This window comes from Nyctereutes procyonoides, unplaced genomic scaffold (genome assembly GCF_905146905.1).
Source record: "Nyctereutes procyonoides isolate TBG_1078 unplaced genomic scaffold, NYPRO_anot_genome, whole genome shotgun sequence".
Classification (NCBI taxonomy): domain Eukaryota; kingdom Metazoa; phylum Chordata; class Mammalia; order Carnivora; family Canidae; genus Nyctereutes; species Nyctereutes procyonoides.
Window position 1 is genome coordinate 41460928 of NW_026575052.1, and position 27830 is coordinate 41488757.

General features: G+C 37.1%; 3 protein-coding genes across 5 annotated transcripts in view; 2 read left to right on the plus strand and 1 right to left on the minus strand.

Annotated features, from left to right (window-relative positions):
• MIER3 (MIER family member 3) overlaps positions 1-17586 on the plus strand; it is a 31131-nt gene extending 13545 nt beyond the window's left edge. For both annotated transcript variants that reach the window (XM_055332035.1, XM_055332034.1), the window contains exons 5-13: positions 804-924; positions 2077-2162; positions 2370-2442; positions 4655-4806; positions 6375-6456; positions 7884-7978; positions 13124-13251; positions 13335-13477; positions 13584-17586. In XM_055332035.1, the coding sequence (XP_055188010.1) occupies positions 804-924; positions 2077-2162; positions 2370-2442; positions 4655-4806; positions 6375-6456; positions 7884-7978; positions 13124-13251; positions 13335-13477; positions 13584-14041 (1338 nt within the window). In that variant the 3' untranslated portion in view covers positions 14042-17586. The remainder of the gene's footprint in view (positions 1-803; positions 925-2076; positions 2163-2369; positions 2443-4654; positions 4807-6374; positions 6457-7883; positions 7979-13123; positions 13252-13334; positions 13478-13583) is intronic.
• On the minus strand, positions 871-27507 carry SETD9 (SET domain containing 9). 2 transcript variants are annotated; one of them, XM_055332038.1, is made up of 6 exons: positions 27391-27507; positions 25609-25976; positions 24037-24160; positions 23673-23788; positions 22682-22787; positions 871-995 (listed from the first exon to the last, which is right to left on the minus strand). In XM_055332038.1, exons 1-6 carry the CDS (start codon positions 27486-27488, stop codon positions 941-943), a joined length of 867 nt encoding a protein of 288 aa, XP_055188013.1. In that variant the 5' UTR covers positions 27489-27507; the 3' UTR covers positions 871-940. The 2 variants fall into 2 exon arrangements, with proteins under 2 accessions (XP_055188013.1, XP_055188011.1); XM_055332036.1 differs by lacking the exon at positions 871-995 and adding an exon at positions 20584-21013.
• LOC129513746 (translation initiation factor IF-2-like) overlaps positions 27487-27830 on the plus strand; it is a 61872-nt gene continuing 61528 nt past the window's right edge. The window contains exon 1 of the mRNA XM_055332039.1: positions 27487-27827. Coding sequence (XP_055188014.1) covers positions 27487-27827 — 341 coding nt within the window. The remainder of the gene's footprint in view (positions 27828-27830) is intronic.

Sequence of the window (27830 nt, forward strand, 5' to 3'; positions counted from 1 at the left end):
TTAATGTACACCGTAATCACCATAGTCACTCAGCAAATATTGAGTGCCTATTGTGTACCAGGTACATGGATGACTATATACTTAGATACAAGTTAATTCAGACCCGTTTCTTTGGGACGCCTGGGTGGCTCAGCGGTTAAGTACCTGCCTTTGGTTCAAGGCGTGATCCCAGAGTCCTGGGATCAAGTCCCACATTAGGATTCCTGCATGGAGCCTGCTTTTCCCTCTGCCTATGTCTCTGTCTCTCTGTCTTTGTCTCTCTCTCTCTCTGTCATGAGTAAATAAATAAATAAAATCTTAAAAAGACCCATTTCTTTGTTTTGTTTAAAATAATATAACTAGTCAGAGTTTTTCATTAGATTTTTAAATTTTTGGAAGAGAGGGGTTTGGGGAATTTTTTGGTTTTATTTATGTTAGCAGAAAGTGAATTTAATTGTTAATCACTTAGAAATTAGGTGACTTTTGTTGTAAATTCACTAAAAAATAGCCTACAGGTTCAGATAAGCTTTCTGCTTATCTGTAAGTTAAGTAGATTATTTAAGTGTATAATAGTATAGTTATTAAATATTATATATAATTAAATGTTAAGTGTTTTAAAATATTTATGTACATTATGGGAGCATTTCAGATTTACTTCTTTCAAAACTAAGGGGACTTCACCAAGTTCTTAATTGTATTGTAATACATAATATGTTTATGACTAAAATGAAATTGGTAAGGTGTAATTTCTTTTTTTATTAAAAAAATTTTTTAATGAGATGTAATAACTTCTAACTCTAATGCTGCATTCTTAATTCTTATAGGAGGAGATAGCGAAAGACCTGTTGTCGGGTGATGATGAAGAAACTCAATCTTCTGCGGATGACCTGACACCGTCTGTGACTTCCCACGAAACTTCTGATTTCTTCCCTCGGCCTTTACGATGTAAGAAGCTCAGTCATTAGTGATGAATAGTAGCACTGATACTGTGGCTCAAGTACATTTTATGGTATTCACTAGTTTATCAGACATAAAAAAAAAAAAAGACAAAAAGATATTTTGTCAGAATATTCTCAGTGTTTAGCCGAATGGAAATACAATTTTCTTACAATCCAAATAAGATTGTAACCTTTTATTGGGATAGAGGAGAACCAACATTATTTGAAAACCTAAAACATTTGGTTAGTTTTGCAAGGCTGTGTATTTTCTTTCCCAAGATTCATCTGTTGCTATGGTAACCAATCTTAGTTCTTCAACCATGAAATTTTATGGACTTCTTTTAAAAGACCCTTTACGGGATCCCTGGGTGGCGCAGTGGTTTGGCACCTGCCTTTGGCCCAGGGCGTGATCCTGGAGATCTGGGATCGAATCCCACGTCGGGCTCCCGGTGCATGGAGCCTGCTTCTCCCTCTGCCTGTGTCTCTGGCTGCCTCTCTCTCTCTCTCTCTCTCTCTCTCTCTCTCTCTCTCTCTCTGACTATCATAAATATAAAATAAAATAAAAGACCCTTTACTTTCCTGGTTTTGAAAACAGGTGCTTAAAAAGTATTTAAAAATTTTTTTAGTGATTTGATTCTTTTTTTTTTCTTTTTAGTTCTTGGCGCTGCCCCTTAATGTAAAAATCAGCAATATTTAAAAGGCTTTTGAAGTGAAATAATTTCTTATTTGCAACCTTGCTTATTTTTTAATGTATTTTGATTGTCGAAGAACTGTTCACTTAACAAATGCAAATACACATGCAGGTACATGTGTACAAAAGCATAATTTTGATAGACTTAATCTGCTAACTCTGGGTGAGCATAATAAGAACCTCAGTGTTTTCTGTTCTTTTTTAAGGTGACTGTAGTGGTTTTCCTTTTGCCTTCCCAAACTATTAGATAGTAGACCAAAACACTTTAAGGATACTATGCACTTTCTTAGTATTTTTAGTGTCTTACTTTGCTTAGTGTTAAAATGTGAGCATACTATAAGAAGTTGAGTATATTTGTATGATCTCATTCGACAGATTTTTATAAAATCCCATGTGCCAGGCACTCTTCTGGGTACTGCAAAAATAGACAATAAAAACTTTTTTTAAATTTAATTTTCTTCTTTTAAGCAAATACTACATGTGATGGAGATAAGGAATCAGAAGTTGAAGATGTTGAAACGGACAGTGGTAACTCGCCTGAAGATTTGAGGAAAGTAAGTTGAGTTACCATCATAATAACTTGGTAGACAGTTTGGACTGAAATAGCTTTTTAAAACATTAGTGAAGTAATTTAAGTTAGTTTTGCTGTTGCAAGATGAAATTTCTTTTGACTCATAGTAACTGATTAATTGTTAAATAACTAATTAATTGTTTTTCAGTATATTTTTATAAGTTGTTTTTACATCTGAATTTTCTTATAGGAAATAATGATCGGTTTACAATATCAGGCAGAGATCCCCCCTTACCTTGGAGAGTATGATGGTGATGAGAAAGGTAAGTAAGGCTTTTGATTTTGATTTTGATAATATATGTTAGGCCAAATTACCCTTTAATATGTTTGTTTAATTATCTGATAATATACCATCCTTGGCAGTATATATGAATTTTTCTTTTAAAGGTTTTATTTGTTTATTTGACAGAGAGATAGCATAAGCAGGGGGAGCTGCAGAGGGAGAGGGAGAAGAGAAGCAGGGAGCCCAATGTGGGGCTCGATGCCAGGGCCCTGGGATCATGACCTGAGCCAAAGGCAGATGCTTAACCGACTGAGCCGCCCAGCTGCCTCTCAACTTTGCAGTGTAAAGATAGATTTGGAACCAGCAAAGGTTTAGACCCGACTTGGGAATAATATATCACAATTAACTTTGAGACTCAGAACCACTTCTCTCCCTGTGTAGTAAGGCTGCGTAGCCTTACAGGGATGCTAAGGCCCCAGTAAAGTAGTAGAATGCCTCTGCGTGTGCATCTGCTTGGCCTGTGTCTCAGTCTGGTAGAAGTGGGTAGAATGTTATGACCTGAGATAATAGGAGATTATAGCACATAGGAGATAAAATCTTCTTGGAAAGAAAACCGTTGATGAATAAAGAATCTAGAAGAAATTCTCCTCTGCAAGCCCTGAGAGAGAAGGTGGTGGAATACAAGGATTCTGTTTCATGTTTTGTACACCCCTACTTAAGTGTAATCAGTATTTCTTCACGTTTTTGTCAGATGCTAGTTATAGTTGGTTCTGAAAGTGTGGTGGAGAATAAAAGTACAGGTCCACTTCCCTAGCTGAACTTGGGAAGCCTGAAGATTTGGCCATGTGTGTTTTCTGTAGAGTTGATTTGTCCATGTGATATCATGGGGCCAATGCAGCATAGCTGCACAACCCTTCCTGAGTTTTTCTTTCTTCCTTTGCTCTGTTAGGTTATCCTCCATTTAAAGGAAGGGAGGACTGGCTACCTTAGGGTAGTTAGCGTTGGCAGCCCCTAGCAACAACATTTTCCTAAACTGCTTTCGAAATGATGTCCTAGGAAGGCAAACAGTAGCTGATCTTCAGATGACCAGCCTCTCCATTCCCCACCCAAATGACACAAACCCTTGAAGTCAAGAACATGCTCAGCTGCTCTCAGTTCTTAGATTAAACATAATGGAGGTAATCATCTCTCAGTGGTACACATTCAGGAGGGAAGGTGTACCTTCTCCGTACTTGAAGGGAATAAACTCAAACTCTTTTACCTATTTCAGTTTTAACAAAGAAGAAAGGAAATTTACATCAAAAGTCATTCTTACTGGTTCACAGGCACATTTTATTTTTAACTTTCCTGCTCACTGGGAACAATAATGCCTGCCTCACACAGTTGAGAATATATAAAGCATTTATCCTGCTCTTTGGTACATAGTGCGGTAAATTATTTTATTAGCTATATTTAGTACTTATCATATACTGGAAGAATGCATTGTACTTGAAGCAATGAGATACTTGGCCATCTGTGTTACTTTATTGTGTGAAGTAGAAGCTTTAAGTATGGTAGCAATGTGTGTGTTAATAGATTTATACATCTTGTTTTAGTGACCTTTCACTTATTAATATATCAACCTCTTTAAGAGATTTTAGAAAGTTTACTTCTCTTACTGTTAATAATTCTTTTCCATTTTTGATTAATCTGCATCCTCCTGTAAGTAAAATTCACCCTTTGGGAGAAAATCAGTAAAGTAAAAACCTACCTTTGTTAGGTATTTTATTATTCGCAGATACTTTGTTTTTTATTTATTTTTGTTTGTTTGTTTTATTTGTTTGCAGTTTTAAACCTGTATACACATCATAGAGGCAGTTAGGGAGTTTAAGAGATAACCTCAAGATATTCCAGTGAGGTTATTAAAGAATTTATACATGTTATTTTTACCCCCTCATTAGGAGAATATAAAACACCTTTCAGGGTTTTACATTAGATTTTACTAGGCATAGATGTCTTCTGATAGGTTAGTTAAATCCAACCTTGAAAAATCTCTTGCTCTAGCCACTGAAACACTTGGCCCTTAATAAAGTTAAAAAAATGTTTTATATCTTCACTAAGGCAAGAGTCACCTTGCCTGACAACCAAATTGCTGTTATTCTCAAAGTTAGCTGTTCCAGTGTAAAGCATATCAAAGAAAAGGAAGAACAGTTGTATACATCTGTGAGTTGTGTTCACTATTTTTAATGTGTTAATGGAATTTTCTTTATCAGTGTATGAAAATGAAGACCAGTTACTTTGGCGTCCTGGTGTGGTTTTGGAGAGCAAAGTTAAGGAGTACCTTGTTGAGACCTCATTAAGAACTGGAAATGAAAAAATTATGGATAGGATATCCGCAGGAACACACACAAGGGACAATGAACAGGTATACTCCAATTTCTGTTGAAACAGCTGCTAACTGGTCTCTTCTTGATTTTCCTTTTTAAGGGGGAGGGGGCAGGGAGGTCAGAGAGAGAATCAGGTTCCCCGCCCAGCCCATAGTGTGACTCAGGGCTCAGTCGCACAACCCTGAAATCAGGAGTCAGATTCTTAACTAAGCCAGTGAGGTGCCCTTCTTAATTTTTTTATATTTGGCTCAAATATTTTTTGCATGTGAACAGGATATCTTTTTTTTCTGAGAGATTTTTAAAACTTGGAAAATACTGGTTTAAAAAAAGTCCCAAGTCCTCATGATAACCACCCCACATTGTTTCACGCTTTCTTTTCTGTTTTTTTCTTCTATTCATATGCACATACCTTAATTTGAATCACTTATTTTCCTTTGCCATTGAGAATTTTTTCAATGATGATAGTATGTTCCATCCTGTGGTTATAATGTCATTTAAACATTCTCTATGGTTGGACTTGTAGATTTTATAATAAAGGTATTTTTTGGATTATTCTTGAACTTTATTCAGGAAGTGTTGGAAAGTATTATCTATTAAGATTGTATAAATTTGCTTTGTTAAGCACTGTGTACCTAGAGAGGCAGGTTACTATTAATTGTATGTGGGATGGGGCTGGGAATACTGCCTAATAAGGGTTTTTTTGGATGCCCCTAGTTTTGTCTTCTGATATCATTTTCCCCCTCTCATATACTTTTCACTTTGTATCTTTAACAACCTCAGTGATCCTAAGTGAAATAGCAGTCATCTACTTACACTTATAATGGTTATCGTCTTTTTAAAATTAAAGATGGATACTGATTTATCAGATGCTTTTTTAGCAGCTAGATTATATTTTAATGATTACTTATGTCCTGATCATTAACCTATTGATGTATTAATAGGTTTACTAATATTGAGCCATCTTTGCCTTCCTTGGAAATACCTGGGAAGGTAGATTATTACTTAACTCTCAGTTAAGTTCTCTCTGCTGCTCTTTAGTGTATTTATAATTCCAAACATTTAATGAGAAGAAATCCTAATATTTAGAAAATGACACCCTTCATAGTAGACCATGAGACCATTATAAACCCTAGCCATCAAGTACCATCCTTTTATTCTAGGCCTGCTTCTGTTCCCTTTTATTAGCCCTCTGAAAGGCAGGGAGTAGGTGATATCAAGAAACAAGACCACAGTTCTAATTTATCCCAATTAGAAAAAAATCATCTACAATGGGGAAATTTGCCCTGGCTCAGATGGGCAGGCAATTAAAAAACAAAAGTTAAGAATGATACTGGTGGGTGTCTTCTGAGGGGTAGAGTGAAAATGAACAGACCCCTGGTATGCCAGAGGCCATCACCAGGATAGTTAAGTAGAGTAAATGTTTGGGCAAGCAAAAGCTCCAAATGTCTTGCATTTAGAGAGCATTTCAGGCAGTATTTGTCAGGACTCTTACTAGTCTTGTTCGTTTTTTCTTTTTGTTTTGTTTTTCTTCCTGTTTTAATGCTGTTAGTGTGTATTTCTGGTAATTTTTATTGAATAGGTTTTTTTCCCCCCCTTTCTCTTATAGGCATTATATGAACTTCTCAAGTGTAACCATAATATAAAAGAAGCAATTGAAAGGTACTGCTGCAATGGAAAGGCATCTCAAGGTAAGAAACACTTGGAATCAAGACAGGGAAATGATAGGGGATGCTCATTTGGGGATTAGAATAAGCAAAGTATTGTAAAGGATGGAACAGTCCTGTATCACTTTTGTAAGATCGGTATTCATCTTCATAGCCAATAATTTTTTCCTTTTCTTGCCCTCTATTTTTAGACGTACCAGAGATTGTTCAAATACAAATTAGTTATCCCCCTGTTACCTCCACTTTCTTGAAGAAATAGTTACAGAACAAAGCAGAGATGACAATATATCCAAAGTAATTAAAAAGAATGATTTTATGATTTCATTGGAAAAAAAGTTTTTTCTTTTTTTTTTTAAATCAAACAGGAAATGAAAAGGAGATCAAAGATAAAAAAAAAACATGTATAATATATTCCATCAAATTTATTATAAGAAGGGTATTTTTAGTAATCATGTAGTGAAATTTTTATAATGCTTAGGCTTTGTTTTGTGTGTATCAAGGAAAATACCTAACTTTAATTTCAGTAGTTTTGTCATTATATTGCATGCACCATAGCTTTCATTAAGTATATATAGAATGAAATGATACTCAGTAATATTTTATAAATGATCTGGAAAAATAGGCTGAAAACCGTACATTTAAATTTGTAGGTTGAGATAGTCTGTTGAATTGTTTTTCGTAAAAGTTGCTCTTTTGAGAAAATTATTTTATTTCCTCCTAATCTCAAAAACTAGATATGGGTTTTTCTTTAGTTCAAACTATGTTTTATCTTCATGGTAGACTACTCTTAATGGGGACCTGTCCCCAGTGTCTTTGAGTGAAGAACTTCAAGTTTCCTCTGCCCCAGAGTTGAGGGCACTAACATTAGTGTCTTCTGAGAAGTTGAATGGGATTTAGTCTTTTGAGAGCATGGGCTGTTTCTTATTTCCATTGGGTTTCCAGAGTGTAGCACTCTGCAAACTGACTTGAAATAAGTATGTTTTGATTTTTTATGGTCTTTAGTTAAAAGCACTATGGTTTTGATACAATACCAAAATAGGCTTTTTTTTTTCATAAAGGAAATAACCTTTTTTTTTCTAATTTGAAAAAATAGATGCACATTGTTTAAAAAAATCAGAAAAACAATGAGCATAAATTATAGAAAAACATTACATTCTTATCCTACCATGCAGAGAAAAAAACACCAGTGTTTATATTTGGTATTGTTGTTTTTAAATAAGTTTTGTATTGTGCTTATTTTTGGTAATCCTAACTGAAACCTGCATATGGAACTCGTGTGTGTATGTGTGTGTGTGTGTGTGTGTGAGAGAGAGAGAGAGAGAGAGAGAGAGAGAGAGAGATTGAGGGAGAGATAGTTCATGGCCTTTTATAGGGGAAATGTACTGAAAGTAAACTAGCAATTCATATAAAAGAGCCCTGAGGCCAATGAAGTTTCTTTTTAAATTTCTTAGAAGGAATGAGTGCATGGACAGAAGATGAATGCCGGAGCTTTGAACATGCACTCATGCTTTTTGGAAAAGATTTTCATCTTATACAGAAGAATAAGGTAAGTTAGGCAAATTCGTACAGATTGCTTAGTAATTACAATGAATATATGCAAATATGTTTTAAGTCACCTGGGTAGCAAAAAGGGAAGATTTTGCTAATGCTTTCCGGACATTAACATTTCTTAACATTGCTCTAAACATGACTGGGATTTGCCATGGCCTGCTCATGGTATGGCTGATAGTGTACTCACCTGTCTTTTGAGACATACATAATTGTTACCCTTTACTCATGGAAAATATATTTACTATATATTTATATAGTATACCTTATACCATTTTTCTTGACTTTGATTTCTTTCTAAGCTATTCAGAGGTTTGTGGCCTCAAAATGTTTTCTCTTTAGCAGCTAGAACTATAGTTGCTCAAAGAGGAAACATTGGTTGCTAGAACCAACTATAAATGTTCTAATAACATAAAATGCTGGTGAGGATGTGGAGCAGCAGGAACTCTCATTGATTGCTGATGAGAATGCAAAATAGTGTGGCCACTTTAAAAGACAGTTGGGAGGTTTCTTGCAAAGCTAACCATACTCTTAACCATATGGTCTAGCAGTTGTACTCATTGGTATTTATGCAAATAGCAGTTTTAATCATAATTGCCAGAACTTGGAGACAATTCAAATATCCTTTGAGGTGGATGGGTAAGTACACCCTGAGAGGTAGATGGATAAATACATTGTGGCACATCCAAACAATGGAATTTTATTCAGTGCTAAAAGGAATGAGCTATCAAGCTTCAAAAAGACATGGGGGAACATTTAAATGCATATTGTTAAGTCAAAGAAGCCAATCTGGAAAGGCTATATACTGTTTGATTTCAACTATATGATATTATGGAAAAGGCAAAACTGTGGCAACAGTAAATCAATGGTTTCAAGATTTGTCATAGAGGGAGGGATGAATAATAGACACAGTGTAGAGGATTTTTAGGATGGTGAAACTATTTTGCATAATACTATAATGGTGGATATATGTCATTATATATTTGTCAGTACCTTATAATGTCTAATACTTGAGTGAACTCTAATCCAAATGATGGACTTTAGGTACTAAGGATGTGCCGGTGTAGATACATTGACTGTAACATGTACCGCTGTGGAGGAAGCTATGCATGTTTGGAAGCAGGAGATGGTTCCTAGGAACTCTGTGCTTTCTGCTCGCGTCAGCTGTAAACCTAAAACTGCTCTAAAAAATAAATTCAGTTTTTAAAAAAGTGTCTACATGTGTATATTCTAATAGTTTTGAATAATTAAAATATGCTTTGTTTATTATTATCTTCATCCTAAAGGAACATGAGATTCTGAAGTATGTAGGTGGGTAGGTCAAGATCATATTTATTTTTCATTAATTTTATTTTTTAGAACAAATTTTTGTTTACCGAAAAATTGACCAGAGAGTACACGGGGTTCCCATATACCCTTTATCCCCACATATGCAGCTTCCACTATTATTAATATCTTACATTAGTGGGATACATTTGTTACAACTAATGAACCAATATTGATATATTATTAACTGAAGCCTCGATACATAATGGTTTACATAATGGTTCACTTTCTGTGTTTTATGGTTCTGACAAATGTGTAATAACTTTACCATTACATATATAATGATACTCACTGTTATAGTATCATATGGAATAGTTTCACAGTCCTAAAATCCCTTGTACTCCAACCAGTTCCAATCTCTTTCTCATTCCCTCCTACCCCAACACGTAGCTGTCTCTATACTTTGGCCATTTCAGGATGTCATATGGTTGGAATCCTATACTATGTAGCCTTTTCAGAATGGCTTCTTTGACTTAGCAATATGCATTTTAAGGATTTCTTTGTGTCTTCATGGCTTGATAGTGTATTTTGTTTTAACACCTTTCTCTTTATTTCATTGTATGGATATACCTAGTTTATCCATTCACCAATTGAGGCACATCTTGGTCTCATTCAAGTTTTGATAGTTATAAGCTGCTATAAATATCTAGTATGAAGGTTTTTGCACAGACTTAAGTTTTCAACTCCTTTGGCTAAATGCCAGTGAGTGGGATTGCTGGATTCTATGGTAAGAATATGTTTTGTTTTGTAGAAAACCTTCAAAATGTCCATTAAAGTGGCTTTACCATTTTGCATTCCCACCAGCACTGTGTTCCTCTTGTTACACATTCTTCCAGCATTCAGTGTTGTGAGAGTTTTAGATTTTGGCTGTTAAAATAGGTGTGTAGGGGATCCCTGGATGGTGCAGCGGTTTGGCGTCTGCCTTTGGCCCAGGGCGCGATCCTGGAGACCCGGGATCGAATCCCACGTCGGGCTCCCGGTGCATGGAGCCTGCTTCTCTCTCTGCCTGTTTCTCTGCCTCTCTCTCTCTCTCTCTGCGTGACTATCATAAATAAATAGAAATTTAAAAAAAATCCATATTTAAAAAAAATTCTTTGATGACATAAGATGTGGAGCATCTATTCATTTGCCTATTTGTCATATGTGTATCTTCTTCATGAGGTGTCAAGACCTTTAACCTGTTTTTTAATTGAGTGATTTGTTGCCTTGTTGAGTTTTAAGTGCTGTTTACATATTTTGGATAGTAATTCTTTATCACATCTGTGTTTTGCAGCTATTTTCTCCTTGTATTTGGCTGTCTTTTCATTCTCCTAACAGTGTCTTTTGCAAAGTAGAAGATTTTAATTTAAACTTCAACTAATCAAATTTTCTTTTAAAAGATCATGTTTTTAGTGTTACATCTAAAAAGTTATTGTTATCTGCAAGGTCATCTAGCTTTATCTCCTACGTTATTTTCTAGGAGCTTTATAGTATTGCATTTCACATTTATGTCTATATTCCACTTTTAGTTTATGTGAAAGTTGTTAATATCTATGTCTAGTTTCCTTGTTTTTGTTTTTGTATGCGGATATCCAGTGTTCTAACACCATTTGTTTAGAAGACTATTCTTCATTGCATCACCTTTACTCTTTGTTAAGGATTAGTTGACTACATTTGTGTGGGTCTCTGGGCTCTCCAGTTTCTTGCATTAATCTTTGTGTCTGTTTTTTTCACCAGTAGCACACTGTCTTAACTACTGTAACTTTATAGTAAGTCTTGGTTGGGTAGTGTCCTTCAACTTTGTTCTTCTCTTTTAATATGGTATTGCTATTCTGTTTTTTGCCTTTCCATGTAAGCTCTAGAATTAGTTTGTCAGTCTTTACCAAGTAACTTGCTGAGATTTTGATTGGGATTGCCCTGAATCTATATGTCAGGTTGGGAAGAACTGACAGTTACGAGTTTTCTACCTATGAATGGGAATCTCTCTCCATTTATTTATATCTCTGATTTCTTTAATCATGGTTTTATAGTTTTCCTCACATAGGTCTTACATGTACTTTGTTAGATTTGTACCTAAATATTTCATATTTGGGGTCCTAATGCAAATGTTACTGTATTTTTAAATTTTACATATTGGTTGTTTTTTGCTGGTATATAGGCAAGCAGTTGACCTTTGCATATTAATCTTGTATCCTGTAACCTAGCTATTTATTAGTTCCATGAGTGTTTTGCTGATTCTTTGGAATTTTCTATGTAGACAATCATATCTGTGAAGAGAGTTTTATTTCTTCCTTCTCAATTTGTATACCTTTCTTTTTTCTTGTTTTATTGAATTGGCTAGACCTTCCAGTAAGATGTTGAATAGTTTAATGCCTTTTTTGTATGTATGAACACCTAATGTTTTTTCAAAGATGAAATGAAATATTTAATTTAGTCAGTAGATAAGACATTTTTAAAGAAGTCTGGATTGTTTAAGTCAAAATAAAACATAAGTTTTGCAGTGATTTATGAAATCTATCCATTCATTCCATAAATAATTAAGTTCTACCATTTGCCAGACATTGTTTTATGTGCTAGAGATACATCAGTGAATAAGACAGGAAAGGTCTCTGTCCCCAAGAAGCCTACATTCACCACAAACACAGTGAATGATGTTTATTGAAATGTATAATTTATTTTTACGATTTTATCTAGTGATTTGACAGAGCACTAGTAGGCAGATCAGCAGGCAGAGCGGTAGGCAGATGGAGAGGAGAGAGTCTGTGCAGGGCTTGATCTCAGGACCCTGGGATCATGACCTGAGCCAAAGGAAGACTTACATTTGTGTGGGTCTCTGGGCTTAACCGACTGAGCCACCCTGGCACCCCTGAAATTTCTTTATTGGATACTGATTAAGCAGTGGAGAAAGCGTGTATTAGATAAGGACACGGAAGTTTGTATTTCTGAACTCATACATGGAGCTATATACAGTTTGAGCAGCTCTAGTCTGGATGTGGAGCCAAGTTGTCAAGTCTCAAATTTTATTATTGTGTGGTGGTTGTTTTTGAGAAACTCTGTTGGAGCTGTGAACCAAACTCATGTTGAAGGAAAACACCTTGCCTTTAGCTAGCAAATCATCTTAAATTGCAGATGCATTTGAGTGCTGCCCCCCTTTCTAAGGGTTCTTTATCTCTTTTGCATTATGGAGCCTTTTGATAAGCTGATGAAGCTGCATTCCCTCTCCCCAGGAAAGTGTACCTGCATATAATTTTGAAATTTAATAGATACCAGTGAATTCTGTTCGTGGACTTCTTGAGGTTAAGAACTCCTGTGGCAGTCAAAGTCATAGTGAGAACTCGGTGAGGAAAAGTAAAGGCTGCCAGTGTTTTAAGATTTTCAGTAAAGGTGGAAGATCATTTCTGGATACACATTTTTATAAATGAATATTCTGACTTAAATAACCTTGGACTTTTGAAGGTATCCTTATGATTAAATAGTGTAAATGTAAGGACACTTTTTATAAGTAAAATGTTTAGAATTTGTAATTGGGAGGATAGAAAATAAGACCCATAGATTGAAGCTATAGTGTTGTTAAAAAAAAAAAAAAAGAAAAAAGAAACTAACAAAAAACAAGCTAGTGAGGTGCCTTTGTTATGTCAGTTGGTTATGCATTTGCGTTTGGCTCAGAATCCTGGGATTGAGCCCTGCATCAGGCTCCCTGCTTAGTGGGGAGCCTGCTTCTCCCTCTCCCTCTGCTTGTGCTTTCTCTCTCTCCGTCAAATAAGTAAATAAAATCTTAAAAAAAAAGTTACTTAAAAATAGGTCTGTTGATTTCTATTTAAAATTTTAACCTTTTTAGGTGAGAACTAGAACAGTTGCTGAATGTGTAGCATTCTACTATATGTGGAAGAAATCTGAACGTTATGATTACTTTGCTCAACAGACAAGATTTGGAAAGAAACGATACAACCATCACCCTGGAGTTACGTAAGTACCGTGGGCTTGATTTTAAAGGCTTCTGGTTTTAACTGTGATATGCAGTCTTGAAATTATTGGGGTACATTTTTTAGGGACTATATGGATCGTTTGGTAGATGAAACAGAAGCTTTGGGTTCAACCGTAAATTCTTCAGCCTTAACTTCTAGTCGACCTGAGCCGCTTCCTGATCAACAGCTGAACATTCTCAACTCTTTCACTGCCAGTGACTTGACAGGTAAAATGAGCATCTTTTTTTTCTTCTTTGGCTTAGGGCAAAATTGTGTCCTCTTTGTTTCATGACTTGGGACCATGTATTTAAACCATTTTCTCTTTCTTTTTAGCTCTGACCAACAGTGTGGCAACTGTGTGCAACCCTACGGATGTGAATTGTTTGGATGATAGCTTTCCTCCACTGGGCAACACACCCCGTGGACAAGTCAATCATGTGCCTGTGGTAACAGAGGAGTTACTCACCCTGCCTAGCAATGGGGAAAGTGATTGTTTTAATTTATTTGAGACTGGATTTTATCACTCGGAGCTAAACCCCATGAACATGTGCAGTGAAGAGTCAGAAAGACCAGCAAAGAGATTGAAAATGGGCATTGCTGTTCCTGAATCCTTTATGAATGAGGTTTCTGTAAATAATTTGGGTGTGGACTTTGAAAATCACACGCATCACATCACCAGTGCCAAAATGGCTGTCTCCGTGGCTGACTTTGGCAGTCTGTCTGCCAGTGAGACCAATGGTTTCATCGGTGCCCATGCTCTGCATCAGCATGCCGCCCTTCACTCAGAGTGACAGGAGTGAAGGGCCCAGAAACAGTGGGTGTGCAGTACCAGTAAACTTGAGGAAAGAATCAGGTTTGCTTAGTCTTTCACTGGAAGTTTGAACCTTTTTCACTATGACATCAGTGATGTCAGTATGTATAGAACTATATCTTGATTTATCAAGAGTATTTTCATTTTTCAATCCATAAATGTGGAAATGAACTATGATTAGCAGAGTTGGGAACTAAGATTGAACTCTGTGGTGCAGCTTTAAGCTCTGCTTATCTCTTCCTCATCCCCCAGTACCTCTTCTCCACTCCCTTCTTTTTCTATTCTTTTCTGTTCCCCACTGCCCTCACTCCCAGTTTTAAAACCTGTAGACAGAGGCCACCAGCTCAAAACCAGCACAGATGTTCTGAACTGAATGGAGTGGCTTCTTTTCGTGTAAATTCCTTTTGCCGTAATGGATGCAGTGGAATCACAATGTTTACAGGTACCGATCCCAATCCCTGCTCAATGTAGCATTTTTTGGTTTTATTTTCTTAATTAAATAAAAGCAGGGGTAGGTTTCTTTAAACTGCACAAACATGCAAGGATTTTTTTTTTTTTTTAAATGGAAACTTCTCTCATGTTACTCAACTAGAGCACTTCAGTTTACAAAACAGCAAGTCCATCTTTATGGAAGCCAGCACAAGGAACCGCGTGCACATTATGAAGACGCTTGCTTGGATCCTGTTTCAAAATTCTAGACCAGGGCTACCTTACACAGAATCGGTCATTTTACTGTGGGAAGAGTTCTGTGTACCTCATTTATTGGCTAAAAATTCGGCATTTGAAGATGTGGTATTCAGATGGGGTTTTGTCCACCATTGTCAAGATTGTTGTACAAATCATACTGGTCGTTAATAATTTAGTGTATCTTGAGGCAACTGACTTACAGGACACAGTCTACAAAGCCTAGGATGTTGCCACTCAATGGTTTACATTTTGGGACACTTCTTAAGTTGTTTGTAGCACTGCAGTTCAAAGTGTTAATATTTTGGAGGGACTTCTAGATTTTACACTTAATGCAGTAGAACCTTGAAGTATATTTAAACTTTTTTGTTTAGCTTGAACAGTTGGCAAGAAAAATGTGAGTTTCTATCTGAAATAGAATGGTACTTTACCACTTTAAGTTTTAAAAAGTGAGAGACGTTCAGATGCATCTCAGACTCAGTTTTATCTTTATTCCAGACATTGTGAATGAGAAGCCATTGTCCTAAACTTTGGCCTTTTTGCTCTTTAAGTTAAAAGGTGAAATCAAACAATATGTAATACAGTATTAGGGTGTAATAAGCTTTGCTTTTAGAATTTAGTTTAAAACAGAATTTTGCTTTGGTTTTTTTTTTTTTTTTTGCACCGTCTTAATTTTCAATTGCTACTAGTGTCTTGCTTTGCAAAAAACTTAAATGTTTGGCTGCAGTGCTCATATTTGTAAGAATAAGTTGCTTCAAGGTTGTGCTGATGAATAGATAGGTTGTAGTGACCTTAGTAGTGATGGAAAGGGAGGGTATTTATTATACAAACTGTGAACTGCAATGACATCCTTAGTTTTGGATGATGTGTATTCTTATTTTTCTTTGCAGCATTTTAATGAAGATTGCTTTGAAGTGTTTACGCAGTAGCATATTTACTATAAAATTTAGTTTAGCACAGTGGACAAAAGTAGTTAAATTAATAACTTAAAATCAGTCTCTAATTTATACATCTAAAGTCTAGCATTCCTGTATGCACACAGTAAATAATGGGTAGCCTGGGCTCTGTGTTGCTTTAAGATATTTTTATCCAAGTTATCAGCTTCTTATTGCTGTGGTGTTGTGCTAAACTTTGAACCTTATTTCTTTTGTTAAAAATCAGTATACCTTTTATAATTTAGTAAGATACTGGCCATAATCTTCCATTGTTTTAACTTTGATTTTCACTCTGGGTTTACAGTGGCTGGTTTGTATAAAGTAATTTACACAAAGATGACTGAATGCTAATACCAGTTGCACTTAAATGAACATGCCCATTCTCAGTAGCTGATGCAGTAACATATTCAGTTTATCTATGCATTGCTGGGATCTTGATAAAAGATGGAAACAGTGTTTCTTATCTAAAGTTTTGATTATCAGCAAGTTGAATGGACACTTTAGTTATTTAAATAAAGATTTTTGACCAAAATCCAGAAAATGATATGAGAGAAAAATAAATTCCAGCTAGTTTAATAGATTTTTAAATGTCAATCTGATTTTAGCCTCTTAGAGAGTGCTAACTAGCTGGTAACGTTTACTTTTAATTCCTTGTTAAAATGAGGCAATAATTTGCAAGATTTTTGTATATATATGTGTAAATTCTTCATATCTTTTTAGATCTAATTCAATATTTTCTGACTGCTTCTGCCATGTATAATACCATTTTTGTGCATGCTTGATGTGACATTCATAAATTGTACCACTATGACTTTATCCATGTAAAATAGCTATTTATTGAATTTTCTTTTGAACGCTGGGTTTACTGGGTTTTTTTTCCCCCTCCAGTTAAGCATCTTAACAGAGAATTTGTTACTGTTTATTAGAAGAATTGCGTTTGAGAGCATGAAAATTACTGATTTGCAATTTTATGAAGAAACAATAATGCCTTTATTATCAAGTGTTAAGCACAATTCTTATAACAAACTGTGATAAATTCTTTTTTTCTTTTGCCACATTATTTTCTTATGAACAAACCAAAAATCCATGGTGAGCTGTTGCATTGTTGGCTGATGTATCTTTTCTGTACAGGGAATTTGAAGAGGACAGCGGATTCATTTAGAAGTGTAACTGGTGCTGTGATTATAGCAATACTTTACTTTTGTTGGTCGTACTGCATCTTTTCCATGCTAGCTTTTTAAATGTTTGGTTTTCCTCTTGTCATGGTCAACTGCTGAATTTACTTGAAGGATGTAGAATACTGTTTAAACAATACTAAAGTGTGTACAATTAGGTCAAAGAATTGTGCAATTGTTTCCTTTTTAATTTTTAAAATTGAGGGTCATAAATATTTGAGAACGTCAGATCTAATAGAGCATAGTGATACTATTTAATTTAACCAAAGTCTCTAGTAAATATTTCAACTTTGAATGTAAACTAATGAATAAACCTGACCACCAAGGAGATTGTTTGCCCAGAGTTTCAAAGCACATTGTCTACAAATGGAAATTGAAATAATTTATAAAAATATTGACATTACTATGTTTTTTAAAAAGTTCTTAATTTTTTCACTAAAAGGAGGAAACTATTAGTTTTATTGTTAAATATGGTAGATATTAAAAATTCCTCTTAGATGACCAGTGATTCCAATTGTCCCAGGTTGAAATAAGTACCCTGTGAGTATGAGATTAATTAGTGACAATCACAACAAGTTTTAGTATCAGATGTTCAAGAGGAAGTTGCTATTGTTGCATTGATTTTAATATTTGTACATAAACACTGATTTTTTTGAGCATTATTTTGTATTTGTTGTACTTTAATACCTGGTGTACAGTTCCAGAAATAAAAATCTGGAAATCTTTTTTTTTTCTTGGTTCGTGTGAGTATTTGCGGCAATTAAATTTTTATTTAATGATCTTAAGCTATAACACATGGGTAGAAACTTAACAACTTTTCAGTTTTTTGCTGTAGTAAATATGATAGGTAAGTGTCAAAGTTGGTAGATAAAAATAAGTTTTCTTTAAATCATCTATGACAAATTTCCATCTATAATGAAGCAGCCATTCCAAAGTGAGGCTTATTATACTTTAATTCAGGAAATACTTATTGGATGTCTATTATGTTTCAAACACTGTTCTAGGTAACTTTGTATTTTAGGAAGACATATCTGAAGCTTGATCAGACATTATTTGACATATTGTAAATTAGTCATTATTATCCATAGTATTCATAGTTTAGTAGACTAGAAAATATCTTCTCTAAACCTTCATCTTTTCAAGCTGACGATCTTGTTTTAGCCTAATTTCACAAATTTGTCCCCATTTCATTTGCTCTGAGCAGAGCTTTATCTAGTCCGTTCTTTTAAAAAATTTCAAAGAGAGCATGGAGGGGACAGAGGAAGAGGGAGAGAGATTCTAGTCCATTCTTAATATGCAGTAATCAGATTGCACATAAGGTCCAGATTTTGTATAAGGACACGAAGAGGATAAAATGAAAGCAAGCCCTCCGACTCCTCTGCTTTGGTTACTTGTCTAAAACCACATTCTTTCATGCACAGCCACCACAGAACCTTAGTGTGCAGACTGTGTGGTGGACACAAACACAAGTGCCTTCAGGTGGGGACAGGCACCAGTGCTTTGAATCTAGCCAAGAGTGCAGCCAAGTAACATGTGAGGGTTACAAAGTACTTCAGGCTTTTAGGGGAGGGAGGAAAGCCTTGTAGGAACAGAATGTCTTGTGACTTGCAGACATCCTTGTTGGCCATAATGTCTGTCAGTGATGGGCTTTGAGCTTGCTGCTTCACTGACTTCTCAAAGGCCTCAGAGCGTCTGTAAGTTGGGTATTTCATTATATACACTTTGTCCTCATCCCTAGGACATACATAGACTGCTGATGATTTCTCAACTAGGTAGGTGTTCTCAAATCCTCCTTTTCTGTGTGTGGATTCTCTGACAAAGCTGTGCACAGGGGCACTGCATTTGTGGTTTTAGACCAAAAGTGCTCATGTGTTCCTAGATTTAATACACTAGTTGACATTCACTTTAGTTTTGATGAGACGGCTATTATAGAGGTAAAGCCTGTACTGCCACAAAGTTGTTTTCTGGTATAGGACTCATAAAAGCATTTCAGAAGTATGTCAGAAATGAAATGTAAGTCTGAACAATCATTTTAGTAAGAAAGATCTATGATTGTTTTAAAATATCTATGTTATGTCAAAAAAATTCGGTCACCTCTCCAGTGCAGACCAAATCATGACACTAGGCAACCTTTATACTCCCACCATGAGCATTTTATGAGCAGGGACCATGTTTTATTCTTTTGACTCACTCAGGACCCTGTACATAGTAGGTATTCACTAAAAACATGATGACCTAAAGTCACCTTATGCTAGTGGTGACTTTGCTCCTACCTTTAAAAGAAAAACTTTTTAAGACAAAAGTTAAAAGAACAGAATAAACAAAAATCCAGATTGAACAATTGACATTTTACCATACTTGTTATTTTCTTATATAACATGCCTTTTTTTTTCCTGAACTAGTTTTAAATTTTTCAATATTGCAAGAGTTCACTCCTAAATACTTTAGCCCCCCCAAATGTGTCCACAGGAGTTAGTATTTGTGTATTTTATGGTAGGTTCTGGGTAACAGGATCTTCTTGGTCAAGTTTGGTCAAGTAGATTAGTAGATTGGCTTTTTTTTTTTTTTTTTTTTTTTTTTTGTGATAAGCTTAGTCTCCCTGTTTTCCCAGGATCTTGGTGACTCAAAAACTGAGGCTGAGAAAAAGAATCAGATGCTGTCACAAATATACATTTACTGTCCATGCATGAAAAATCTGATACAAAGAAGGAAAGTGTAATGGGAATTTTCAGGACTGGCAGTTGGGGATTGTAAATTTCAGTAGGATGGTGGGGCAAGGTGAAGGAGGGAGGGAATGAACCACGTGACTCTGGGGGAAGACCATGGCAGAGAAAACCAGTGCAGAAGCCCAAAGTGCAAGTGCGCCCAGCAGCTTCAAGGAGTGGCAAGGAGGGAGAAGTGCCTGGGGTAGAATGAGCAAGAGATGAGGGAAGAGGTGGTGAGTGACTATATCATATATGCGAAGCACTTGGGCATTTCTTACACTATCTGAAGGGTAATCAGAGGATTTTGAGCAGAGGTGGGTCAAGATTTGAGTTACAAGAACCTCTCTTGGTGATCCATTCGTAGAGGTAGCAGGAGTGGAAACGGAGGGCAATTAGAAGGCTATTGAAATTGCAATAAATGAAGAGAGGAAAGCTGTTGTTCAGGTGGTTAGAATCTGGTTATACAGGTTCCATGTTAGGATTGGAGGGGTCCAATAAGTAAACCGTCCACTCCATCCAGATTTGTAATTGAGTTAGATGCAGGAGTCAGGTGGATGGAGATCAAAGTAAGTATTACGAATGAAACTCACTGTAGAAGGTGGCCTCAGAGCTGTGGCCAGCTCACTAATATTCCACCTCTGAACCAAACTCTCTGTCACTGGCTGGGCAGAAAGCCCACAGAGAAGGAACTAGAGCGGTTTGAACCATGGGGGCCTAGTTCTTCTCCAGAGAGGATCTCAGAAAATCACTCCTCCTCCAATGGATGGAGAGTGAGGTCAGGAACTTCACTAATGTCAGCGCTCCCCACTGAAATAAGAGAATGGGGGAATACATGTCTCTCTCACACCACTTTTACCTGTATTTCCATGCTAAAGAGAGAGTACCTCTCACTTTCAAACTTTATATATGTGTGTGAATGTTCAAATAAGATTGAATTGCAATTCCCCCTTACCTAGCTAAAACAATCTTTAAATCACACATACACACACAATTCATGATAACACAACATATATTTTTGGCTTTAGTTTATTACATAAAAATACAGTTAAAATGATGGCTTGGCTGAAATTTTATAAACCACCACAAAGATATACAAAATTAAAGAAAAATTGAAAATTTAAGTTCAGGCAGTAGGTTTTAATAAGCTACTGTGTAGGGGAAAGCCAATTAAAATTGAAATTGCATTACAAATTTGAAGTTGTAATGAAGCAAATAGCTTTTATCAAAAACACAGTATCAATAACAAAAAATTCACATTCTAATTAGGCCTCAAAATATTTGTTCTATAGGTGGAACTAGGAGATAAAATTAACAAAAACATTTAGAGTTAACAGCTGAGTAGAAAACCTACTTTCTAATTCACAGTTAGCTGACAATTGTATAGTAATTTGAAAAAAGCTCTTCTCCTTGTTTGATGTCCCTGAGTGCTACAAGAATGACACATCGAAGTGGGCTGAAAACAAAAAGCAAAATATACAAAAGTTCTAAGTGTTAACAGATCCAAGTTCATATTTTTAATATAACCAATACAGATTTTACAGACATAATTTTATGCAAATTCCTTACCACTGTCTAAGTTAGTTGATTCCCATGAGGATTATCCCTGATGGGGTTATCTTCTTTCTTTCTTTAAAAATTAATCAGTTAACTAATTATGTTTTAAAGTACATTATGTCTATTCCATATCATTTAAAAAGACCACAAGTCAGTAAGTTTTTATAACTGACTACTTCTGAACATTTTTATGTTCAGGCTCCCAAAACTGGTATCACAAAAAGCATTTTGAAATGACATGATAGTTTAGCACTTTAAAATTAATTTGTATTTTGTATTCTGCAAAGCTGGAAACATTACTTAAAATCTATTGGAATTTTGGGTTTCCTGGGTGGCTCAACGGGTTAAACATCTGACTCTTGATTTTGGCTCAGGTTTTATTCTCAGGCTTGTCAATTTGAGCCTCGTGTCAGGCTCTGTGCTGGGCTCGGAGCCTGCTTAAGATTCCCTCTCTCCCTCTCAAAAAATAATAATACTTTTATTAAAATATTATATTTTATTAAAGTTAAAAATACTTTTATGGACATAAGACATATATAACCTTCAATGTTTCTACTCAGTTAACATTTCCTATACTTGTTGAACAGTAATGACACTATATTCCAGAATATATGGCTAACAGTTTGGGAACTAAACTGTTAGATATACAAATACACACAAATAGAAGTTATCAAGTTTTAAGCACAGAAAATAGTCTGTTTTAAATCTCATTAATCTTACAATTTAATGGGGCCCATACAAAATAAAGTTTACTAACAACTGGCAGCTCAATGGCATTAACATTATATCTTCCTATAGCATTGTTAATACTCTACATAATTATATTTAGAAATTGTTACTCGAATACTTTCAGTAGACTTTCCATTTAATGAATAGAAAATAAACATTACATTACAAATACATATTTTCTGAATATTTATCTTTTTTTCATTGTTAAGTTTCCAAACCTAATGAAATTGGCAAGAGAAATAATAGTGTAATTTGGCTTTTTCCTTCAACTGGGTGCTCTCAGGTGAGATGAAGAACATGATCCTTAAAATGATTAAAGTAAGAATGTATTTGAAGATTTTTTTTAAGTAGAAAACACAGAATCACGAAAAAAATTTTAAGGTTGATACCTTATCTTTTCAAGGTTGATACTTTTAAATGACCACATAAAGATGGCTAATAAGCAGAATGAATGGAGTTAATGGATAATTTTAAATTTTAAATAAGCTTACATTAACACATTCAGGTATGATGAAAATCAAAATTTAAGTTATACATTTTGACTAAAAAAAATTACCTCCAGTTCTATATAGCTTTTTCTGGAAAAATGTGTCTTTTTTTTAAATGTTTATTTATTTGAGAGAGAGATATTAGGTCCTGGAGGAGGAGCAGAGAGCAAAGGAGAGAGACAAGCTTAGCAGCTTAGTGCAAAGCCCCAAGTAGGGCTTGATCCCAGGACCCCGAGATCATGACCTTAGCCAAAACCAAGAATCAGACACTTTAATGGACTGAGCCACTCAGGTGCCCTGGAAAATGCTTTGTAAGTACAGCATAAGATAAGAGATAGAAAAAGACTGACCTTTGTTTGTCACAGCTGTAGGCAATGTTTGGAAGATACTGCTTCAGCTCTATAGGGAAAACTGCAGGCACATCAAATTCTTGATAGCAGACATTAGCTGCTCTGTCTAGGAACAAGTACATCATTTTTAGCAACAGTCATTTTACAAGGTCATGGAAAATAGTACTGAATTATGGCACTTGATGTGTGGTTTTCTCAGAAGTACATGCTCAAATTAATAATCACTAATATGTTCCAGGCATTACCAGATTATCTATATGTTTTATTATTTACTTCTTTAAAAATTTATTTTAGAGATAAGAGTGCACACATCATGTGTGAGTGCGGGGAGAGGCAGCAGGAGAGACTCTCAAGCAGATTGCCTACCTGGCTCAGGGCCCAGTTAGGGTCTCAACTTGGGGCTCGATATTCCAACCCTGAGATCATGCCTGGAGCCAAAATCAAGGGTCAGATGCTCAACGGACTAAGTCACCCAGGTGACCCTATTATTTACAGAGGCTCAGAAAGGTTAAAGATTAAGTAGAAGAGTCAGGTTTCAAGTTCACATCTCCCTAACACCAAAAGCTACGCTAAATGTAGCCAAATCAAACTTAAGACTTTTGGGAAAGTCAAGCCCTATAAGAGACTCAGACATGGAGCAGCAGAAAGGGGATACCAGTTTAACTTACAAGGCTCGACTGAAGTACTGACAAAATGATCTCTAAGTTAACTATTAAAACAATGCTAAAATAATGATGATCAAAAGAGCAGTTACCAATTGTCTACATTTGTTGCAAAACCAGAAGAAAAACAGTAACTTACTCAATTAATGTATACATTACTTCCCCAAATTCTCTACTACCTGCCCCCAGAATGTTATAGTTTACTTACAGGCTTTGAAAAGCTGAGATGTTAAATTTAACTGCCTGTGGCACTCAATTATAGGGCAAAGGAAGAAAATTAGCACTGCTGTATTTATATCCTGTCTCACAGACCCATGATGCCAACTTACCATTTGAACAATTGTTGACATACTGCCCTACAGCCAGTGGATTACAAATTTCTGATGTTAGCCAAGTACTATCACTCATTTTGAAGGGACCAAGTCGATCCCTCCCATTGCAAGATCTGAAACAGGTGAAAGCATTGGTTAGGGATTATTCTTTTATATCTTACAATAAAATCCCAAAGTGTAAAATTAGCCCTAGAACCGAACAAGTTCAATTTCTCTTTAAAAAGTTTTGTCTTGCCAATAGGACAACTGAGTTGCCAATGAGCAGCTGCTTGAACAGATTTTTATTTAAAGTAAAAAAGCCAGTGGTCATAGTCATCTTGCTGTGGTCCTATATTAAGTTTGAACATGGGCACTAACTTACCTGTATACAACTTTTGATATTCCTTTGTCATTTCCATCAATGAGTACCCCATCCAGGCATCTAAAAATAAATGCATTTCCAATGGATTGGAAAAAAACTGGCTCATACTTCTGATATACTGTACCTATTACACAATAAGATAAAGAGATAGCAACATGTAAAAATCATAAACATGGACTTTTCTTTGAAACAAACATAACATGAAAGGAAACATAATATGAAAAACATAAGATGAAACATAACATGAAAGGAAGTGTTTTAATTTCTCTACCTTTTTCTAATATTTCACCTCCAGCCTAGATTATCACATTCTCTTTGTCTACTTTCCTCCTTTGAAGAGTGCTTAATAGTAAATGGAGCAGAGGACCAACTTGCTCACCCAGCCAAATAAAATGTGACTAGTTTAATTAAAATGTGAACACCACACCTGAGGTCCAGTTTTACAAAGTTGTGGGGGTGTTTTGTTTTGCTTTTGCTTTTTAAAGTAGACTGTGATTTGACATCTATTAAAAAGTCTTTTAAGAAATGTATTTTGTTACTAACCGATCAAATAATGTACACAAAACAGGAACAAATGAGCCTGTCATTCAGGTTATTTTTCTTTTCACCGGCAATCGAGGAAAGGAGAAAATAAATATTTACTGGGCTTGTCCTGTGTACCAGGCATGCTAATCTATTAAATTTGTTTTATTTATTTATTTATTTTTTAAAGATTTTATTTATTTATTCATGAGAGACAGAGAGAGAGAGAGAGAGAGACAGAGACAGAGAGAGAGACAGAGACACAGGCAGAAGGAGAAGCAGGCTCCATGCAAGGAGCCCGATGTGGGACTCAATCCTGGATCTCCAGGATCACACCCCAGGCTGCAGGCGGCGCTAAACCGCTGCGCCACCGGGGCTGCCCAAATTTGTTTTAGTATTCATTTGTTGCCAGCTTGTTCCATTTAGTCTTTGTAAAGTTAGGTTAGTTGTGTAGGAGGAAACCAACTTTCTTGCTTAGGGATGTAAAATTAGAAAATAGTAGAATGACCTTTTGAAAATATTGGTCTGACTCAAACATTCACACATATTAAGTGCTACACCAAATAATACCATCTTTCTCTATTGAGCATCCTAGACAATGGTCTTTTTGCCTAGAGGCTGCTTTACTTCCCAAGTGTAGAAATGACAGGAAGGTCTTTATTCACCAATTTATGGGTTTAAATTCCACCTTTCCTGCATTTAACCCATACTATTTTTACCTTTAGTTATCAATTATGTAAGCCAACTGACTTATTCTACAGTGCTTTCTAAGTAATTCTTTTTATCAAAGTAGGCCATACTATATTCCATTTTTAAACACTGACTAGAAAAATTTCGGTAAAAAGTGCATTTATTCCAACAAATATTCAAGGATGCTTTCTAACACATAAAATAATTTATGGTTAATTTCCAAATCAAGATTTAAAAATTGTGGAAGTCTGAGTTTCCAATTCAACTGCTTACACGAAGGATTACAGGGCTATGTATTTACTTGAACTTATATTAATCAACAAACAGGAACTCTTGGCAAAGCACTAATTGTGCAATTACCAGGATACATAGATACAACCGCGCCTTTTGGTACCAATCCTCTGGTAACGAAGACACCTTTTCCAGCAGAAACCAATGAGCTAGTTGCTCGGGCAACACTGAAACCCAATGTCTTATAAAGAATCTCTTCTGGCTTAAAGTTATTTTGCTGTTGATGTCTGTATTCAAGCAGTTTCACCCTTGGATGTTGAACTGACAGTAGGTCCTGATAGTTTGATTTAACAGTTTCTGGAAGCATAGTCAAGATATCTGATTGCTTATTGAGATCATTTATGAATAGAGCCTGGAAAACTTTCAGTAATGTTCCTAGGACATCTTCATCTGAGATAACTTTGTCTTTGGATTCCTCTGGAACATATCGGAGGGTCCTGAAAACGGGAAAAGTTTCCGTTCACTACTCTTAAACTGATAAAAGCTCGGCTTTATGCCTTCATGCCTTGAGTAACTGGCCTTAATGACGATTATTCTGTGTCTGAAGAGGATAAAACTAAGATGTTCAGAAAAAGTTGTTTGGGGGTAGTAGCTCTAGTTACCTAACTCCAGACAATACCTACCCAAGTTAACAGCAGTCAGTATCTGTGAAGGCTCTAACTGTACCAAATGCTGTTGGGTCCTTACATGATCTCTTCTTTGCAGACAGGGAAACAGGCTTGGAGATGTTGGGGAGCTTGCCCAACATCCTAAAGCTGCTAAGTGGAACAGCCAGAAGCCCATACAGAGCTAGATAGTTCTTTTTTCCACTATACAGCTGTTACGTGAACATCACATAAGAATCCTCCTATTGCAATGGCTCTTTTTATAGGCGTGTAATTTCAAAGACAAATTTAACATGATACACTTTGTCACATTCTCCCCGGGGGGTACGTACTTCTTCAGCGGCTGCATCATTTAAATTTGCATGATGGTATTATTTTTACTTCTTAACAAAAGGAAAACAATTCCCGCTTCACAATGCTATGGTAAGGATGGCCCTGAACTCACGTTTCCGCCGAATGAAACTTTGGAAAAGCTCTTTGGTTATGAACTGGCCTTCGTGGAGCTGGCGTGCCACTGAGCGAGCGCTCAGCCAACTTCTTGCAGGTTGTGCAGGTCGCTAGCACGCCGCTGCCGAGGGCCGCCGCTCGCTACGTCCCTGACCTCAACCCAACACTCCGACGTGCTTTTAGTGGCATTTTGCTCGTTTCTATGCGTCAGTCCAACCTGTTACCCTCACCTGGTGAACTACGGAGCTGCGAAAATAAACCTCGGGTTGGCTTTTCTAAGGGATTTCAAGCGCCTAACTGTGCCTTGGAGGAGACAAGACCACGCACCCTCACGCTATAAGAGCTTTGTTCTTTTTGACAAGTTTCTATTTTTTGCCGGGACAGAAGCCCGAGATCAGCTGAGACGGAAAAAGGGACTGAACGCGCCTCCGCCAGCGGGCAACGCCCTCCTCGCAGACCCGGCGGCGCGGGGTACCCTGGGAGATTGGGGCACAGCCCCGCCCCCCGGCTCCCCGCCCCCTTCCGTATCCCAGCTCTCCTCCGACGGCGCCAGCCTCGGCCTCGCCCCCTTCGGGCCACGCCCCCTTCGGGCCACGCCCCCAGGCTCCACCCACAAGGCCCGCCCGCCTCGGGCCCCAGAGGCCGCCCGAAGCTCCACCCCCTGAGACTTCGTCCGCTAGAAGCTCCGCCCGCCGGAGGCCCCGCCCACTCGGGGCCCGCTGGCCTCCCGTCCCGCCGCCGAGTCGGCGTCGTGGGGCCGAAATATGGCGCCGCTGGCCTGCCGGTCTCGCCCTCTCACCTGGGGTTGTGGTTTAGGTTCAGCGCGATCCAGGGAACGAAGCGGTACTTGTAACGGCGCCATCGCTGCCACAGGCCCCGCAGCAGGCGGCCGGGCATGGCGGTCCCGCGGCGCAGTGACGAGGCCAGCGCGGGGAGGAGGGCCGCGGCCTCGGGCCCGCCCCGGCCCGGGGAGGAGCGGAGGCCACGCCGTCCCGCCCCTCCTGGCCTCCGCCGGGAGCGCGCTGCTCCGGGGCGGCGGGGCTCGCTCTCCGGGTGCCGCTGCGGCGGGCTCCGGGCCGGCCCCTGTTGCCGCGCGGGCCGAATCGGCGGAGTCGGAGGTGGAGGCGTCCGCCTTTCCTTTGTCCGTTCGCTCGTGGACTTGCTCGCACACCCACTTAGGACAGACGCTCGGCTCCGGGACGCCGGCTACAAGAACCTCCAACTACCTGCAAATCAGTA